At 42.3% G+C, this 18826-nt stretch overlaps 2 protein-coding genes across 11 annotated transcripts in view; both read left to right on the top strand.

Annotated features, from left to right (window-relative positions):
* Window positions 1–18826, top strand: part of LOC100117520 (EF-hand calcium-binding domain-containing protein 1) — a 71577-nt gene that overhangs the window by 17922 nt on the left and 34829 nt on the right. For 3 of the 10 annotated variants that reach the window (XM_008207122.4, XM_016984697.3, XM_016984698.3), the window contains 7 exons: window positions 8775–8879; window positions 8957–9158; window positions 9234–9346; window positions 9463–9647; window positions 9772–9918; window positions 9996–10079; window positions 10245–10711. The exons of 3 other annotated variants lie outside the window; for them this stretch is intronic. Coding sequence is in view for 1 of the 7 variants with exons in the window: in XM_031927468.1 (XP_031783328.1) it covers window positions 9265–9346; window positions 9463–9647; window positions 9772–9918; window positions 9996–10079; window positions 10245–10339; window positions 10514–10529 (609 nt within the window). In the remaining 6 variants the exon portion in view is untranslated. Of the gene's footprint in view, window positions 1–8681; window positions 8880–8956; window positions 9159–9233; window positions 9347–9462; window positions 9648–9771; window positions 9919–9995; window positions 10080–10244; window positions 10712–16741; window positions 17149–18826 lie in introns of those variants that run through there. 4 more of the 10 variants (XM_016984696.3, XM_016984702.3, XM_016984703.3 and 1 more) reach the window with 2 other exon arrangements.
* On the top strand, window positions 11072–13090 carry LOC100117480 (gastric triacylglycerol lipase). Its single transcript, XM_016984692.2, has 8 exons — window positions 11072–11315; window positions 11392–11593; window positions 11671–11785; window positions 11875–12112; window positions 12213–12356; window positions 12443–12530; window positions 12613–12764; window positions 12823–13090. Exons 1-8 carry the CDS (start codon window positions 11151–11153, stop codon window positions 12973–12975), a joined length of 1257 nt encoding a protein of 418 aa, XP_016840181.1. The 5' UTR covers window positions 11072–11150; the 3' UTR covers window positions 12976–13090.

Here is an 18826-nt window from a genome sequence, read left to right as displayed (position 1 = left end):
ACCACGCGCCGCTTCTTACTCATGTCGCAGTCCATCATCGAGCCAACAAAAGCATCTTCGGCCTGTAAACGATACTATCTAAAAAGCGAAAGTGTGTAACGCGTCGATTTTCAATTAACCTCCGCAAACAAGCGATCGCGAAGAAAAAGCTCCGTGTTTGCGCTATCGGTTTACGAGAAAAAACGCGGAAATATTAAGAATGTCGTAGCAGCAACATCATAGTGTAATTCGAGTAGCGCAATGAGGCGCGCACGCGCTGCTGATGAATGAACCGCGAGTTTCATTGCGCGCAAGTTACGTGCGAGCGGTGGGCAATTACATTTCTCTGTAACGAAACACCGCGAGCTGAGGCGAGCTCGCCGCCAGCTCTCGAGGGTTCAACGCACAGCTTGGGAACGTTCGCCGACTGTAAGCACCGAGATTTCATATCATATCTCTCTTGATCCCGCGCAGTTTTTCTCCCGCGTAATTCTACACAGTTCCTGTGTTGATTTGCTTCTGCTGGTCCTCCCTCCGAATTTTTCAGATTTTTTCCCACTCGATCGGGAGTGTCGGTAGCAAAAAAGACACACACGTGCAACCCCTTGCACAAAGCGATCGGCGCGTAATCACTCGGGATATAATTTCAAAAATAATGCAAAATGAAGGTTATTCGATTCGATCATTATTCCCTGGCTGAAGCGCAGAGCTCTTTATTCTCCCGGAGGAATTACCGCGGCGGCGGGAAAAAGAAAGCGCGAGCCGGCAGCTCTGTTGGGTCAGGCTGAGGGGTCACACGCGCGCTGGAGACTCACTTGCAGCGCTCACGCACTTTCCATTCCCGAGAGCCGCGGCGCAAGCGGCTTCATCAATGAGTCTTCGCGTATTATCGTCGATTATCCGGCATACGCACGCGCGCGCGCCTTTATAACGGAGTTTCTAATTCATTAGAATGCAAATTCAGCCGCGCGGGGTGCGAGGGATAGAGAGCGAGAGCGCGAGCTGTTAGGAGTCATGAATTATTCAATGAGCATTGATTGCCTGATTATCAATCAATGATTAGCCGAAATTTGCTCCGACCTGCTGGATGTACACGCTTACTCACGACGAAATCTTGTTTTCTTGTCTGCATACGCGATTAATTAACATTTGCTTTGCGTCGATCTGTAGCGGACATAGAAAAGCTGACAGTGCGTATTCTCTCTGAATCGCGTTGCTCTATTCCTCGCGTTCGTATATATTTATTCGATAAAATCTCTCGGGACGCGCTAACACGTTTTCAGCCACTCTCTCGTCGGCTCTTGTATATTATTAAAATTTTGATCATCTCGTATCTAGCCGGGATCTCATTTTAGCGAAAATATCAAATATTTCGTCCGCAAAAACTTCCGCGAACTCGAAAGAAAAGCCTTTCTCGCGAGAGCGTAAGAGAGCCGGGTCTTGGAAGCGAGCGTATATGCTAAGGCGCGCGCGCGTGATCCTTTTCCGCCTCACGGATGGGCCGGTTAATAAGTTTCACTAGATGGCCCACCGTAATAAGTTCTCCGCAAGAACTCGGGCGTGTACGTATGCATACACGTTTATCTCTCTCTCTCTCTCTCTCTCTCTCTCTCTCTCTCTCTCTCTCTCTCTCTCTCTCGGGTCAGTTCAGACAGCTCATTTATGCCCCTCGCGTGAGCAGCAGCAGCAGTCGTGACTGCGCAATCTGTATAAGGCCCTGCTCTGCTTCCACGTAGTTAGGATTTCGAGCATCCCTCTCGCGATCATTGTTTTCTCCGCGCCGAGATCGATTTCGATTATGTGTATACTGTATACGTATAATGAGAAATTTCGAATTGTATCTCGGCTTTTGCATCTTAATGGCCCGGTATTATATTCAGAAAACGGGTCCTCGAGTGATAACGTTTTTTGCCACTCACGCGAAACTCGAAGCAATTAATCGTTAGTAAGAGATCGTTGAATTTTTCTCAAAACCGCTGCCTCACGACGGCGAACATCCGGCCCTCTCTCTCTCTCTCTCTCTCTCTCTCTCGCGTCTAAAATTATCTCATCAAAACAATATGAATAACACATCACAAATTTATGCAAAAGGCGTGGCTAGGCTTCTTTCGCGTTCATCCCTCCGCGCGGCAGCTTAACAGGCTCTTCTCCCTTTCATTCGGGCTTTATAATCATTAGTCTCGACGCACAGCACGGAGAAGAAAACGAAAAGCATCGCTCTCCCTTTCGCCTCTACCGGCCATACGCAGCAGCAGCAACCTTCTGTCTGGTACCGCCGCAAGTGCGGAATTAAATTAATATTAATCTGCGCACGCAAGCCGGCAGACATTCCCGAGCTGCAGCCTCCGTAATTTTGAATTTCACAGATCCCCGCATAATACATCGCGCTCATTGTGTGGCTCTCGGCGGCTCTGCACGAGCAAAAGCACTGGCGCACACGTAGGTGTTCTCCAATCTTTGGCGGCCCAAGCTTGATCTCTCAATTCGCGAGTGGTGTGTCTACAGACGCTTACGTATACATATAATGCGCGGCGGTGCACGATTACGCACGATATGAGGAGCGAGATCGGCTAAGGAATAAGGTTCTCGGAAATATCGGGAGCGGGCAGCTCGTGCCGATAATTCCTCGAGCGAGCCACCTTACGTGCCTTTCTCACGGCTTATAGCCTGCGCTGCCCTGAGAGAAAATGATCCTTCGCACTGTTTCGCAAGCCGGGAATGATTCAGAAAGGTATATACACAGAACCGCGATCGCGCTTATTATACACGCGGCGAGCTTCATGAGAAATGAGCGGTGCGTTCGTGCGCGCGAGTCGATTCCGATGAAAAACAGTCGAGCGATTTAATTGTGTACACGTTATTTGCATTACCTAATGCAAAGAGACTCTCAGAAAAACGTCTGGATAAACGAGTATAGGGGAGCAAAATGTCCGATCCATACACCTCGTTCCAAGCCCTGACTCGCGTCGCGAAAAGAATCTGCAGCAGCGAGCTGTAAGATCGAGCGGCCGTACAAAGATGAAGTGCCGCCGAGCGAGTCAAGAGAGGGTATGCATCGTCCCTATACCTCTATATACTTGGCGCGCGGCATTCGTAGGTGTAGCCAACACCTGCGGCCCATCCTTCTTCCACATCTCTACGAGCCGCGTCGCCGTCGTCGTATATCCACACATACTCGACTCCGGAGTACATTCGCCGTCCTCGACTGCTACGGCTGCTACTGTGCTTCTGTTGCTCCTGCTCGGTTGCTCGCACAACTCGCGTATCAACGTTAATTTATCGGCCCGTCCGCGCGCTCCGGCCTCCGACGTATTAGAGAACGAGAAATCGCGCTTAAAGCGCCACTAATCAAGCCCTGCGATCTCCAGCACGGTAGATGTATCTATGGGCGCTGATCCGATGACTTTATCCTTTTGCATCAGTTCTTATTTCTCGGCTAGGAATGACAGACTGCTTTCGAAGAAAACGCATTATTATATGCAGGATGCTGTATATAAGAGTCCGGATGCAGTACAAACAAATCAATCATCGATTCATATACAATTTTTCTGAAACCCGGTGTAATTGTACAGTTGAATTTTTTTTCGATCTTGTACGAATCATGGGTTATCTTTATTGCATACAAGTAGTGCGTAATCTGCCATTTTGCAACGCGTCAGTCATCGTTTATGCCTCGATACGTACCTCGAAAGAGTATAAACTGCGGTAGCCACTTGCAGCTGCGATGGTCGTTCGCGTTCAACGTACCGCGTCGTGACTACACGTAATGGACCATCGGTTAGAAGTTCCGCCATCGCTAGAATTTCCGGGCAAGTGTGTGTTCGTGAAATTTTCTCTGCGAATAAAGAAAAAGACACAGCCGAGTCGTCGGCGACATCGATCCATCACACGAAAAGCATCGCGTGCATCATACTGCGTTATAGAGAAGGAGAAAAATACGAAAGATGCATTGCAGCGGCGCGCGAGAAGCGCACTCACAACAGGTGCAAACGGACGCGAGGTAATATGCGAAGTCTCGAGGGCATAATCATCATCATCATCATCATCATCATCATCATAAGCGTCGATATGGTCGGATGGCGGCTCGGTTATATTGGAAACGGGCTGCGAGCGCGAGCTTAGAATCAAAGATGCTGCGCCGCCGACACGCCCGCAGCTATATCACGGAGACGGCGGCTACCCTATGCATACACAATGTTGCTACCAACGGAGCGAGCGCGGAGCAGCCCGTGAGCCAGGAATTTATGATATGAACTCATTTAAGGCTTCTGCGATGCAAACGCGGGCTAACGCGCTCAAAGCGGCTCGATCACAAACGCAGCTGGAACGGCGAAATTAACTAGAATTAACTACATCGCATTTTTACAGCGGCGATCCGTGTTTGCTCATATTATCGTTCCCAATTAATCCCGAGAAAGCGTCGACTATTCAGACGAATAAAGCTAGATAATGGCGGCAAAACCGTATCAAAGTAGCTGTCATTCCGAGAGCCGGCGCGCGTGATTTTTTGCGTCTGCGGGATTGGCGGCCGCAAAATATTGCGTAATTGCCAGCGCGAACAGCAGCAGCAGCGTTGAAGAACCCGAGGGCTGATCCCGCGAGAGGAGCTGGCTCTTTGGACGAAACGAGCTTCATAAATTCGCTGCAGCGCGCCCGTGTGTTTACAAGACGCAATTAGCCTGGCCGGATCCCGGAGAAATCCCTCGCAGCGCCAGCGGATTACGGCGCTCCGCTGCCGCTGCCTCGTTTCGCTTGCGCCTTGGGAAATGCGCAACAACGTATTTATACGGCTAGCTCCTATAACTGTATGCCTATGCCTGCCATGTGTGTGCACACGCGCGCGCGCCGCATTTTGCGTCCCGGAGGGGTGAGATTCTTAGCTACAACGCGCGCCTGCTAATGAACCCGACGCGACGACGCGCTGCTGATAACTATTGAACGTTATTGCGGCTCCGTCTGCATGCGCGGGTCCTGTCTGAATTGAATCGCGAGGCAGGCATCCCTCCGAGGATAATCGCGCAAAAAGCCGGCGCGAAAAATCGAGGGACCTAACAAATTGGGTTAAGGCTATTAAAGTAATCTTCCCTTCTTACGGCGCGCCGCTCGTTTTTTGTCCAGTGAGAAGCAATTGAGCCATGGATCCGGCGCGCGATTCGGTGCATCGCGCATTCCAGCGTCGCGGCAGCTGAAAAAACAACGACGAGCCGCAGGAGAGAAAGAGAGAGAATACGGCTATCGAATAAGGTGTCAGAGAGAAGAATATAAGTGCACCGCTGGAGGGCGCAACTACCGCTGCCGCCAATGAATCGTGCGCGCGTGAGCGCGGAGTGCAGAGCGCTTTCTTGCGCGGTGGCAATCATAACTCGCGATAAAATACGGCGGCCCTTGAAAAGCTTTCATACATATTTCGCACCTCTCGCGTCGACTACCGTAATGTGCCTCTCGCGCCCGGCTAAGCCTTTATACGAGTAACGAGGCTTTTTCAAAATTCGCGCGGCCATTATCAGTCCGTAACTGTTGCAAATTACTCCGCGGCACAAAGTGTTGCAAATTGGCTCGAGCGAGACTTGTGTGTGCTAGATCCTTTTTCGCGCAGTAAAACGCGCGAGCTGCGGACAAGATGTATCGGCGTCTTTCTGCACAATTATTGCCGCGCGCGCGCGGAGATAAAAACGCAAATACGCTCGAAAGTTTTACTGCGAGCACGCGCTCCACTGCCGACTCGGCAGTTCGGTTTGGTATGCTCTCGATGAGGTTTGCGGAAATTTTCAGCGTGATTGGATAAACGCCTCGACCGCGTGAATTGGCTCTGAAAAACGGCCGCGCAAGACTCGTCAGAAGAAACGGATGCAGATTTTCGCTGACAGCTGCTGTACGAGAGTATCTATACGTTGGTGGAAAATAATTCACTGTCGACTCGTGCACGCGCGTCACAGGGGTGTGAGGAGTTACGCTGATCGGATGCTGTATACGGCTAATACCACCAACTCTCCGGCTCATGGCTATTCCGAGTAATTATACGGTTTGCCGCAGAGCATATGCTTCCATGGACACACACGCGGCTGATGGCTTTTTGCCACTGCCACACGTCGAAAGCTGATAACAGCGGCAGTTTCCGCATGGGAAATTATATTTCTCCTATTGTGTACGCGGATATTGCGCTAAGCTCAGCTATGCCGTTGCTTTCGGTGAAATTTCGCCGAGCGTGTAAGCCTCGCCACGTTATCGTCTTCTAGCTAGTGGGGCTTCGTTTTTCAACTTATGTGGATAGACTAACAGACCCTTCGGAACTGTTGTTGGGGTCAATTTTTAACTTCGCATAGGAGTTTGCAGAATGTGCGGCTTCCAACAACGAGCACGGAGATAAGCGAAGCGAGAAGCAAAGAAGGCTTACGCGCGAATGAGCCTCCTCGGGGCAGAGAAGAACGAAGAGAAGCGAGTGCAGGAGAAGCTTCCGAAAAAGGATGAGGGCAGAGGAAGCAGCAGCAGCGCAGGGGGCTTAATTAATGAGACGTGTACGCCGGGCAGCTGCTGCTTGCGGATTGTATATGCGCGCGAGCTCTCCTACTCGCAAGAAAAACTATTGTACACCCCGTTCCGCATCTCCATGCGAGTGTATCGGAGATTTATGCTCGTCCCAATTACGCTCCGCAAGCCGACAATTTTTGTCCCTAACTTTTTTTTGTATTGATTGCCCACGTCTTTTTTTCAAGTCACCAAGAAAATTTTAAGTCTATTTTAAAAAGCGAAAAATGATATTGTGAATACAGAATGTCGCTTTATCGCTTGTAATAAACCTCGTTCGCGTCACGCGTCTAGCGAGAATGCTGGTATCATAAAGTGCAAGCTAGTGCTAGTGGGAGACGTGAGGCAGGCATCACCCACGCGATCATCAGAGTAGCGAAAGCCGTTAATTTTATACATGTTCCACAGGCGACGATGGCGGTACACAGCCGCTTAAATTATTGCACAAAGATTTATTGAACGGAGGAATAAGTAACCTCGTAATGCTCGTGTTTCCAATTTGTCAAGTCTGGATGAAAGCCGTCGAAGATGGTCCCGTGCAGGCATAACGTCGGAAGACGTGATTTCAGGTCTATGCATCAGCTGTATAGCAATCCTCACCTCTTTGAATTAATATTTCATCCTGGCGAATATCGGGTTTCGATCAATACGCGCAGCTTACAGTTTTCACTGCGTCGCTATGCACAGGTAAATGAGCAACAGATTGCATGGCAATTTCGGATAGTTTGCAAGCGAATGTCAAGTGATACAATCGAGTTCAGTCGGTTGAAAAACTTCGGCGTTCAATTGCCGCAACCTGTGATGAATGTTTTCATCAATCTTCATTTAATTAACGGCTGTGGCGTATGAGCAAATGCATGAATGCCTAATGAATAATCGATCGCTTAATCGACACAAACAAATGACCGAGCCAGCGCTCCTCGAGAAGAAAGCCATCATCGGCCTGCTGCGAAGAACTCTTCGAACAGTGTGGGCATTGATTCTCGACTCTACTGCAGCAACAGCAGCGGCACTAACTCGTTAAATCGCTCGCGCAGTGCGAGGAAGGAGTCTGCAGCGCGCCGTAGGCTGGGCCTTGAGCAAATTCGAGATTAAATTCATCAGAATCCAATCCCGAGCGAGTTACCCGCCGGGCTGATGCGTGACATGGATGAATAATGCATGGTACACACAGACCTGTACGTCGTACGTAGCCGAAGGAGTTAGTTGGGCCTTGCTTGCTTCTTCCTCGCCAGGCTATCTTGACTAGTACTGGACGTTCATCGATCGTTTTGACGACTTGTGATTAGCTTGAATCAATCTGGTAGCCGTAGATATATTGGCTATGTGTACAGCTGAAAAAATGCCGATCTCGTGGAAATACGCTAGGCTTATCTCTTGTTTTCCAACTCATGAGCAAGAAACGTGAAGGCCAAAAGACCAGGCTCATACTAGTCTCAGTGTTTACCATTGAATAACAAACGTCGGTAATGAAGCAAAAAAGAAAAGTAGACTAATGATAACGAAAGTATTATTAGATACATATACTTACTAGAGTACGAAAAGAAGCCTTGCGGTGAAATTGCGCGGTCACCCGGAGAAAAGAGTAATTGCAATTGCGGAACGGTAGCACTGGCAATGAATGGATAGTCAAAAGCAATCTACTATAATCACTTCTGCTGACTAGGGTTAACTATCGCTCGTAGAGCTCAAAACATGTTTGGCCAATATGAAATTCAAATTCACATTGCTATAAGAAAAACAAAATACTAAATTACATCGCTATTCATTTACGTTAACTAATATCCAAGAATATGGATTATTCTGTAATATTAGTGACTGCTTCAATCTGCTATACACGTACTTTCACAGAAAACGGAAGATTTTTTATATAGCGTAGTAATTTGATCGTAAGAAGTTAAACTTAAAAATGTGGAATGTGATCCGAAAATTTAAATATTCTAGACTTTAAACACCGATAAAAATAACAATAAGAGTTTGTACACGAAGTAAAAGATAAGCAGGCGCGTAGCACTGCTAACCTACGTAAAACCATTATTTCAGTTCGTATGTGCGCAATAATTGGCCAACATATTTGACTGTGTTAAATTCTATTCATATCATGTATAAATATTTGTTTCCGGATATGTGCGACGTCTGTATATAATCACAACCGCCGTTCGTTCAGTCAATTTTTTTTTTAACTTGAATTAAGTATCAAATTTATAAAATGGGAAAAATAATTTTTGCTCTTGCTTCATTGTCTTTTGTTTTTACAATATGTGGGGCAGACAGTGCTGTGCCACTAACATGATATTTGCAAACAAAGTGCCAGAGAGAGTTAGAACCGTAGAGGAATACAACAGACGAAGCAACGATCTGTTATTTTGAACTTTGTAAGTTTTTGAGTTTTCTTGTGTATATGCCGCCTCTAGAGCTTATTATGTTAAAACTATCTTTGGCTGAATTTCAGATTGGACTCATAGAAAAATATGATAAATATGAAGCTGAAGAGTACAAAGTAACAACTGACGACGGTTACATTTTAGGATTGCATAGAATCCGTGGCAGTCCTTTGAATCCTAAAAAAGAAGGAAAACCTGTCGTTTATTTGCAACCTGGTGTTTTTGGATCTAGTGATTTTCTTGTTATGATGGGCCCTAATCAATCTCTCGGTAAAAGCAGTACTTGTTATGTTTATTTATATCTTTATATACTGAGCCAATACTTTTCAACCCCTATTTTTTTAGCATTTCAGTTGGCTGATGCTGGGTATGATGTATGGTTAGGAAATGTCAGAGGAAACGTTTATTCGAAATCTCACACTACTTTTTCTACCCAAGGCCCATTGTTTTGGAATTAGGTAAAATAGATTTTTTTTCCAATACGGTTACAATAATTTTTCATTCGACATTTCAAATAATAAGTGCTTAACTTTTTTTCTGGTTTCTGGGAACAAATTTATTGATGTTGTATTAGAAAAAACAAGACAAAGTAAATTAACGTACGTAGGATATTCCATGGGAACAACACTGAGCTATATGCTTTTATCTACCAAACCTGAATATAACGAAAAAATTAACCTTCTAATAAGTTTAGCACCAGTAGCTTATTTTTCAATGCCAATAAGTTCTAATATAGATTTTCTCATACGAACAGTACTGGTAAGCAATTCTAATTATATTTTTGCGAGAAAATTGATTTAGTAAAGTTTTATGTAGCTTGAAAAAAACATAAAGTACAATATAAATTTTTCTGATTAGTACTAATCTGAAATACTTTGTGTAGACTATTGGATACGTTAAGTATGAAATTCTCCCTCAATCAGTTTACGGAGCACAATTTGCAAAAGAAAATTGCCACAATTTTTCGTTTATTAATCCGTGCACAGCTTTTCTTCAGAACTTTGCAAGCGATATCAGTGATTTAAATGACGTAGGTGTCGTTTCATCCTCTTATATACGAATGAGTTTATATTAGTATAATTTTATAACCTTGAAATTATTTTTCAGACTACTATTCAGAATATTCTTATAATCCAGCTAGTACATCCTATTATATTGAGTAACATTATCTACAACTTTTTGAATCAGACAGTATGTATATTAATATAATTGCAACAATACAGTATAGATTTACTAAAATATCGTTATATTAAACTGCATGCAATTATTAATGGTTTAAAAATCAATAATAACAAATATACCGAGTATACTTATCTATTTAAAAAATACACATTTTTAAGAAAACTTGGATTTCAGATACTTTTCAGAAATATGATTATGGATGTAGCGGCTTTTTCGAATCTTGTAAAAATAAGATCAAATATAATCAGCGAGCGCCACCAGAGTACAATGTATCATTAATTATTGCTCCTAACATTATATTTTACAGCGATGCTGATGTATATTGTGGCCTTGGCTTTGACATATAAATGCATAATATGTATTTATATGTCAAAGCCAAGGTAATGTACAAAAATACATTCGTCATACTATGTACATAAATAATGTAATGTTTTATATTTTAGGATGCCGAGTATTTAAGAGATAAGTTACCCAAAATTGTGCATTCTAAGAAAATTTCTGGTGCATTTAATCACGTTGACTTTATTTGGTCAACTAAAGCCCCAGAATTAGTTTAGAATCCATTGTTAGAACTTCTAAAGAAAAATTTATAAGTTTTGCCCCAATAAAATATATTTACCGTCTACTGTTTTACAATTTAACTAATAGTTTATTTATTTACCTTTTCCTTTTATCGTTCTATAGTAATCAAAGGTCGCTTTAGAGCCGAAGAACTTAGATATTTCTTGTAAATGTATGGCTGAACAGTGAATAGCCAAGGTTTGCTCGATCATCGTGAGTTGCCTTCTTAGTACTGCTTTTTGGCGCAAACACAAATATCGTGTATAATTGAAAAAAAAAAATTGAAGTATAAAGGTACATATACACATATTGAACTACGATTTATTAAATAAAATGACACTAACAATTATGGCCTCTACACGAAAAACATTTTAAAATGTAGCTTTGTTGCAATATTTTTTGTATAAAAAGAATATTGATTCGAAACATTATTTAGTTTTCTACTATAAGTAGCTGATTGATAAGACCTTGCTATTTCATTTTATTTTTTTTATCAAGTCACTAAGTTTCGAAAACACGATGAAAATTATTGCAATTTTCCTATGTGCGTTTGTAACGTCTTCGTCAGCAGATTACTTTGACTTCTTAAAAAAAATTCTTTTTTCAAAAAATGTTTCTCCTGCACGAGTACGGACAGAGGAGGAATGCAATAGCAGAACTAATGAATCAGTAATACTGGATTTTGTAAGTATTATCATACAGATACGTTGAATATTTCCATAACATTAAAAATAATAATTGTGCCCTTTTTTAATGTAAGATCGGTCTTGTTGAACAATATGATGGATACAAAGCCGAGGAATATAACATTACGACGGATGATGGCTACATATTAGGATTGCACAGAATTAGTGGCAGCCCATCTCACCCTAAAACTGACGGAAAACGGGTTATTTACATACAGCACGGTTTATTTGGTTCAAGTGATTTTTTAGTTTTATTAGGACCCCACCGTTCTTTAGGTAAATAATTAGATTTTATTGATAGTATTCTAAATACATTGTTATCGTTATTAATTTGATTATTTGTCTCTTTTAAGCTTTTTACTTAGCAGACGCAGGATATGATGTATGGCTAGGAAACGTAAGAGGCAATGTTTACTCTAAATCTCATATCACGTATGGACCAAAATCTAGCAGGTTTTGGAATTTCAGGTAATAATGATCATGTCAACGATCATTATATTTGAATTTTAGTTGTATAAATTAATACTTTGAAAATACATTTTTATGGCTTGTAACAGAATGGATGAAATGGCAGAAAAGGATATTAGCAAATTTATTGATGTTGTATTAGAAAAAACGAGACAAACTAAATTAACTTACATAGGATATTCCATGGGAACAACTTTAAGTTACATGCTGTTATCATCAAAACCAGAATATAATGAAAAAATTGATCTCCTTGTAAGTTTGGCACCCGTTGCTTTTTTTACACCTCCAGCAAGTATTCTTATAAAGTCATTGATATCGACGATTTTAGTAAGTACTCTGATAATGTACAAATTTTACATTTTATATGCTCTTTATGGGATGTTTCGCAAATGAAAGAAGTGAAAATATACTATATTACTTTTTTAAGCTGGCCAACAAATTCTCAAATGAAATTCTACCTCAGTCAATTGATATAGCTCAGTTTGCGAAAGATTCATGCAATAATTCTGCTTTCAACCCATGTAAAATATTTTTATCTCATTTTGCGAGAGGAATTCACAACTTATCAGAGGTGAAAATAACTAACATTTTTAATACTTTGATTTGTAATTTCATTGTTTAATAGCTTTACTAGATTTGTATTATTGCTTTTTATAGCCTGATGTTCAGAAAATTCTTGCTTATACTCCAGCTGGCACTTCGTATTACACAGTTGAACATTACCAACAACTCATGAATAATGATCGTAAGTGATTAAAAGTTAAAAAATAGAATGTAATAAAATTAAAAAAATTAAGACATCTATTAAAAAAAACGATTATTCATAGGAAAATTTCAAAAATATGACTTTAATACAAGGTGGTATACTTCTAATATGGGGAAATACTATCAAACGACACCGCCCCAGTACGATGTTTCATCGATCAATGCTGCTCATATAATTATTTACAGTCTTGCAGATGTATTTGTAAAAGTTGAGGTAAGACTAATATTCAAATTTTTGTCGATATTATATTTAATTTATAAAACGATTTTAGGATGCCAAGTATTTGAAGGATAATATGAAGAACGTTATAGCTTTCGAAGAAGTTGCCGATAAGAACTTCAATCATGTAGATTTTATTTGGTCCGTAGAAGCCAAGAAATTGGTTTATGAGCCACTATTGAAAATAATGTCGAAACATCATTAGTGCTTTATTTTTGGCATTGTGACAGTGGTCATGTATTTCTATAACTTTTGTAGATAACATTTTGTATGCAAGATTAATAAAGAAACTTTCAATAAATACATTGTAAAAGATAAAACTTCGAGTTCCTTAGCTGTAACAAACTTGTTGCTGGTGCGGCTGTCTAGATTAAACCTATAGTGAGTCTGTCAAAGAAATAATAGAGGTGCACCGTAATTTTCGGAAATAAACTTTTCAGCCTCAAACGCCAGAGGCTTTGTAGTTACTAAATTGACACGCGCATGTCCATTTACGTGGCAAATGAGCTTTTAATGATACACTATCAATTCTACTCCAATACATAACAAAAGATGTTTTCCACAACTTCAGACCACGCATTTCGCAATTAATTTCGATTTAGTGAAACAAAAGAGAAGGGCAGTTGATTACAGGTTTTCGGCCCGTTGATGACGGTATCTTCCTTCTAAAATTTGAATTCAAAGCCTTCCAGTTTCTGCCGTTTTACTTTTTGAAATATTTTTCTGCATAAGGTACTTTTTATAAGTGTTATATATGAAAACTTAATTTAAAATGTACATCATTATTACCATAAAATGTTGAATAAGGGACTGCGAAGAAAGGAAGAAAGACTGAAAAAACAAGTTTTTGATCATATCGAAACAAATATTGTTTATTATGTTTCATGCCAAAATATTATACCAACGAAACTTTCATCGAGCCTATTCTACTTTCCTTACTTCTGTTATTGAATTGGAGCCATAAATGAAAAGTATCTTTTTTTTACTTCGTTATTTACTGCTGTACACAATACAATTTTTATTGACTTCATGTTTCAAAATCGCTCATAAAAAAGTCATCTTCATAGTGTTTTCTCTGCCTTTCATTTGCCCATCAGCCGCTTGTGTGTATACATAGTTATTAAGGCGGAATTTACACGCAGCATCAGCTTATTCCAATGAAATCAAAGAAAAGCCGAAGAAGCCAGACAATGGAATCCCTCGAGGTTCACTTTTTTATGTGACACATAATCGCCGACCACCGCTGCGGCGGGTAACTTGAAAATGGACTTCCTCGGGCGCGCGAATCGCCATTTACCTGCTAACCTACTATATGTATAGAGAAGTTGGGACGCACAGTTCGAACAGGCTGCTCGCGTGGGCAGCTAAAGCAGTAAGTTATGTGCGGATGGAAAAGTGGTACCTTGGCGGGTCGAAGGGTGCGGGGCGGGTTTGTCCCGGACAATAGAGCCGAGAGTCTTATTCTTTTCATAACTCGTAACTTTAAAAGAAATCGCGCACGTTCTATTACAGCTTAGCCTTTCAGAGGTTGCGCTCTCTATCTTTTGAACAGACCCACTGAGTTATTGTTATTGGCATTAGAAACTCAGTCAGCGATCTGTCGCTGTTGCACCTCATATTCCTTGCTTTTGCCCTCTTTTTTCCTAAGCCAGACCATCTGTTGTGCAAAGACTTTACGAGGCTGTAAATCGAAGCGAGAAATCTTATTTCTTTTCTTTAATTCGAAACGCAATAAAGTTAAGATGCACGAAATGTAGTCGATCGGGCTGCGGGTCTCGATGATGTGTGGAAGTTCTCGGCTTGAACGAATTCAAATGGCTATTCGTTTGCTTGCCCAAGTTTAATGAACCATAGTTTTCATTAGTCCTCTGATATATTTCTATCGAACTGCTGCTTTTTTATGACGCGTCTTAAAAAAACACAAATAAACACGATTGAGTCCTTCTTGTTGACAGCTCGCGTAGCACTCGGTCATACTATATATACGTAAAGTCTCGAATATCCATCTGCACGAGGGTATCGGTGTGGATCTCGAACTTTCTTTGATCAATATAACCGGTAGCCGTTAGAGATTATCACCGGGACGAATCTCCAGGGTCGCTCGGAAACTCATTCTGAGCGCAGCTAGTTCTCGGGAGTAAAAAAACCCCGTGTTCCCGTCGGTCTTTTTTGATCCGTCCGTTGGCCAACGGTAGCCCCTCTCGGCCCCGCGCAGAGTATCCTATCGACCGTATAGCGAATATCAGCAGAAGGCTAGCGAACAAGACCTTCTCCAATTTCGCCCGATAGTTTTTGCGTTCGTAAATGCGTCTCAGATTAGCTTTGGCACTTTCACGAGGGAGCCGGCAAACGGACGCGCGAAACTCAATTAAGAGTCAGAGCGGGCTCGCTCTTGCTGTAAACCCTATTACGCTGCGGCCTGCCGCACAGTATGTTCTAGCTCTCTAAGTTATGTGTGCGTTTGACGTGTCAAGCGGTGGAACGACGGCCAGGCATTGCCTGCGTGAAATTAACGGGATGCCTGCATAAATTTAGAACCTGGCTGCGAAATGGGATTACCCTCCCGCCTGATTGGCCAATATTGAATTGCTAAGTACAACCGCTTCGAATGATTAACAGTAGCTCTGGCGATTAAGTGCCTCTCCCACATGACTGTTGATATTCATTAATGATATCTAATCCGCAGTTCCAAAGTTACATTTTAAGTTTAAATGAGCAGCAATTGCGAGCCAAGTCGAAAAGGAGTTAACTGTGAGCTTCATTTTGGCAAAATGAAAGCTGGGTAGAGAATGAAATCGTAAAGGGCGAGAATCGTGAGTGTTATGGCGCTCCTTGATGCGCGGCAGTGACTAGCCTTGCTCTTGATATTACCCGGGCGGGCATAAGCCGAGCTCGTAACCTCACGATGGGGGAGAAAGTGCATTTGCAAGTACAAGGTTGCTCGATCATATACTTTCCATCTGATTCTCGAGCATTCTAAATTTTCGCTATTAAACTATGACCTCACCGTATAATGATAATTTTTTATTGTAGCTTCTATTTTACACGTGTCAAGATTATTTTTATTGTTTTTTTTCGGTTTCACGTGCGCATGCATACATGCCATTATTTTTATCAAATAAAAATTGATGAATGTAATAAATGAATGAGCTGGTGTCGCGTATTTTCCACGATGCGTTAACCCATTAAAAACCAGGCAAAACCTGGCAGAGATATCGAGAAACGAACTATGCCATCCTTTGCATAACCAAAAAAAAATACCCGTGTTTTTTCTTTTGTCGATCACAATTGTTTATAACAAATTATTTAAACAAATAACCCAAAATGTCATAATTTTGCAAAACTGAATGCGGATATAGATTCTACGGGCAAAAACACGACAAAAACCTATGTAACGTTTTTTTGTCAGTGTTCAATTTGTTAGTGTAAAATAAGGATAAACAATCGTGCGCAAAGTAGTAAAAGTTTCAATAAGTTTCCGAGTTATGAACCCAAAAAATAAGCTCATTCAATTGTAGCATGCAACACTACGCTATTCCGCAGGTCTACATCTAAGACGGATGAGAAGGATGATTTACATGTGAAAAGTTTGTTCCTGTTTTAGACTAATAAATTGAACTATGACAAAAAAACGTTACATAGGTTTTTGTCGTGTTTTTGCCCGTAGAATAGATATCCGCATTCAGTTTTGCAAAATTATGACATTTTGGGTTATTTGTTTAAATTTTAAATAATTTGTTACAAACAATTGTAATCGACAAAAGAAAAAACACGGGTACTTTTATTTTTGGTTATGCAAAGGATGGCACAGTTCGTTTCTCGATATCTCTGCCAGGTTTTGCCTGGTCTTTAATGGGTTAAACAAAGATTTATCATAAATGCTCAATAAGGGAAGCTCTAGTTGTGATAAACGAAGCTATACAAGTTTTTCTAAAGGATCGCACATTCATCTATGTGTACAATTTTCTTAGGCTGTATGGTGTATACTTTCACGAAGTAAGAAGAGATGCCCGAGGCCGCCTTAATGCTCAGCAGTGATAGCACAAAAAGCAGCTTCTTCAAAATGATCGCGACTTTTGATCGGCCGAGATAAAGATCTCTGGCTCGTTATGGCGTAGAAACGATAAAATAAAAGTCCATTCTTGATATCGCGATGCTCGACGAAGAAGAAGCAGCAGCGGCAGCAGAACCATTGAGGGATTTAAAGAAATTTAACGGTAACGCCTCGCTCGTGAGAGACTGGCCATTAAGGATTCATTATAGAATAATGTAGCGACGGATGAGTCACGCCGAACTCTCGCGGAAGAATAATATACAGCGCGCGGTCGAAGCACATTATACACCGTAATTTCATGAATAAAATTTTTTGCAAGATGAAGCGACAAAATCTTCTCTTCTCGCTCGTCGATGTGCGGGAATATAATATACGCCCCTTCCAGTCTCTCTCATTCTCTCTCGTTACTCTTTTCTTCTTTGTATCGCCTTTCTGTCCGCCATCAGCACTTTCCATTCTCGGACGCGGCTGCAGTGCTTGCGACCCTGTGCGGTTAATGGGTCGCATTAATTTTGTAATTAAATCGTCGCGGATAATAACAGAGCGCGGGGCGCTGCTCGATTGACCGGCAATTTCGAGTCATGACGAGATTATTAAGGACCAATTACAGCGCGTTTTATTGACGGATAGACGCGTCTGGATTCGCTCGGCTCTGCCAGTCCACCGCCTTCTACTTAGCCCTGACAGTGATTTATGGTGTCGCGCATGTCTCGCTTTTGCCGCGAATCGCTTATTTATCGGAGGCAGCTCGCCGGTCAGTCTTCTACGCGTCACGTCCGAGACTCTCGTGCGAGGAGAAAGAAAAATCTTTTTCTTGCAACAACAAGCCATCAGCGCCGCTGAAGGTGTAAGTGATTGCGACGAATGCCCCATTATAACGTTGCAATACAACTATATGCCGTATCAATTTAAATAGTTCACTCTAAACGTAGGAGCCTATTTATTTCGGATTCAAGAGCAGCTTATCTCTGCAGCTCTTTTTTCCTCACGCAAAAATCCCGGCAGAGTGAATCGATCGAGTGTATAAAACTTTGACGACAAATCCGGCTATACGCGGTGAGCTCGCGCGTACGTGCCGGAAAACTCCACAAGTGCGCGTATAGGTATTCGACGTTCCAACTTAATCCCACGCGAAGTTTAGTACCCAGCGCACTCGGATCTCGAATCTCCGACTGATGAAGCCATAACGATATTTTCATCTTGAATAAAAAGCGAAAATCTCGCGCGCAAGAGGGAATGGAGTTAGAGCTACGTATACGTATACCCACCGGACGTGAAACGCTGCAGCGCACGGGAGCTTCAGATCGCATAATTCTAGGTTAATCTGCGAAGCGGAGCACACGAAGCCCGCTTACGTACGCCGCCATATATTCCGGAGGGCTGAAATTTATGCGTGTATAGATCGCGCGACTGCCGGCCAACTGACTGTGTGTGTGTGCGCGGGTGGCGTAATCCTCGGCGAGTATTCCCGGTCAGGATTCAAAATGAATCCAGCGCCCGTGCGGCTCGAGAGACTAATATAGCAATGTTTTTCCGGACGCGACGGGACATCATTGTGGCCCCGATGCCTGTGTACAAAACATCTCTATAGGAACGCGCGCAAGTATATCCACATTAGCGCGATCATTGTTGACGTATACTCACCTGTATTTTTCCCTCCATCTGTGCATAAGATTGAAAGCTGCTTTTAAGGCTCGAAGGATATGACTGATCACGCGCGAGGTCACGCTGGAAAATGCAAGCCATATACACGTCAAATAAAAGGCCTTCGCTTCTCAAGGGTCGTGTATACAAAGGGACCTGTTTCTCTCGTCTCTTTCTACTCGAGACTTTCTACATTCGACGTGAAAATTGACAGAAATCGACGCGAAGTCACGTTCTAGACGCAATCTCGCGTCATATTCAAATATACACAGTTGCGCGCTCGCGATATAAATCTCTTATTTGATTTGCAACACGCTTCGCGCGTTAACGGAGCATTCTTTTTCTTCTTCGAAACAGC

Source organism: Nasonia vitripennis, chromosome 3 (genome assembly GCF_009193385.2).
Source record: "Nasonia vitripennis strain AsymCx chromosome 3, Nvit_psr_1.1, whole genome shotgun sequence".
In the NCBI taxonomy this organism is placed as follows: domain Eukaryota; kingdom Metazoa; phylum Arthropoda; class Insecta; order Hymenoptera; family Pteromalidae; genus Nasonia; species Nasonia vitripennis.
Note: the sequence above shows the minus strand (reverse complement) of the source record. Positions and strands in the feature narration are given on the sequence as shown.

Coding starts and splice junctions, on each gene's coding strand:
- LOC100117480 (XM_016984692.2), top strand. CDS start 11,151: ATGAAAATTATTGCAATTTTCCTATGTGCGTTTGTAACGTCTTCGTCA. Junction 12,113..12,212: donor CATTGATATCGACGATTTTA/GTAAGTACTCTG, acceptor TACTTTTTTAAG/CTGGCCAACAAATTCTCAAA. Junction 12,357..12,442: donor GAATTCACAACTTATCAGAG/GTGAAAATAACT, acceptor TGCTTTTTATAG/CCTGATGTTCAGAAAATTCT.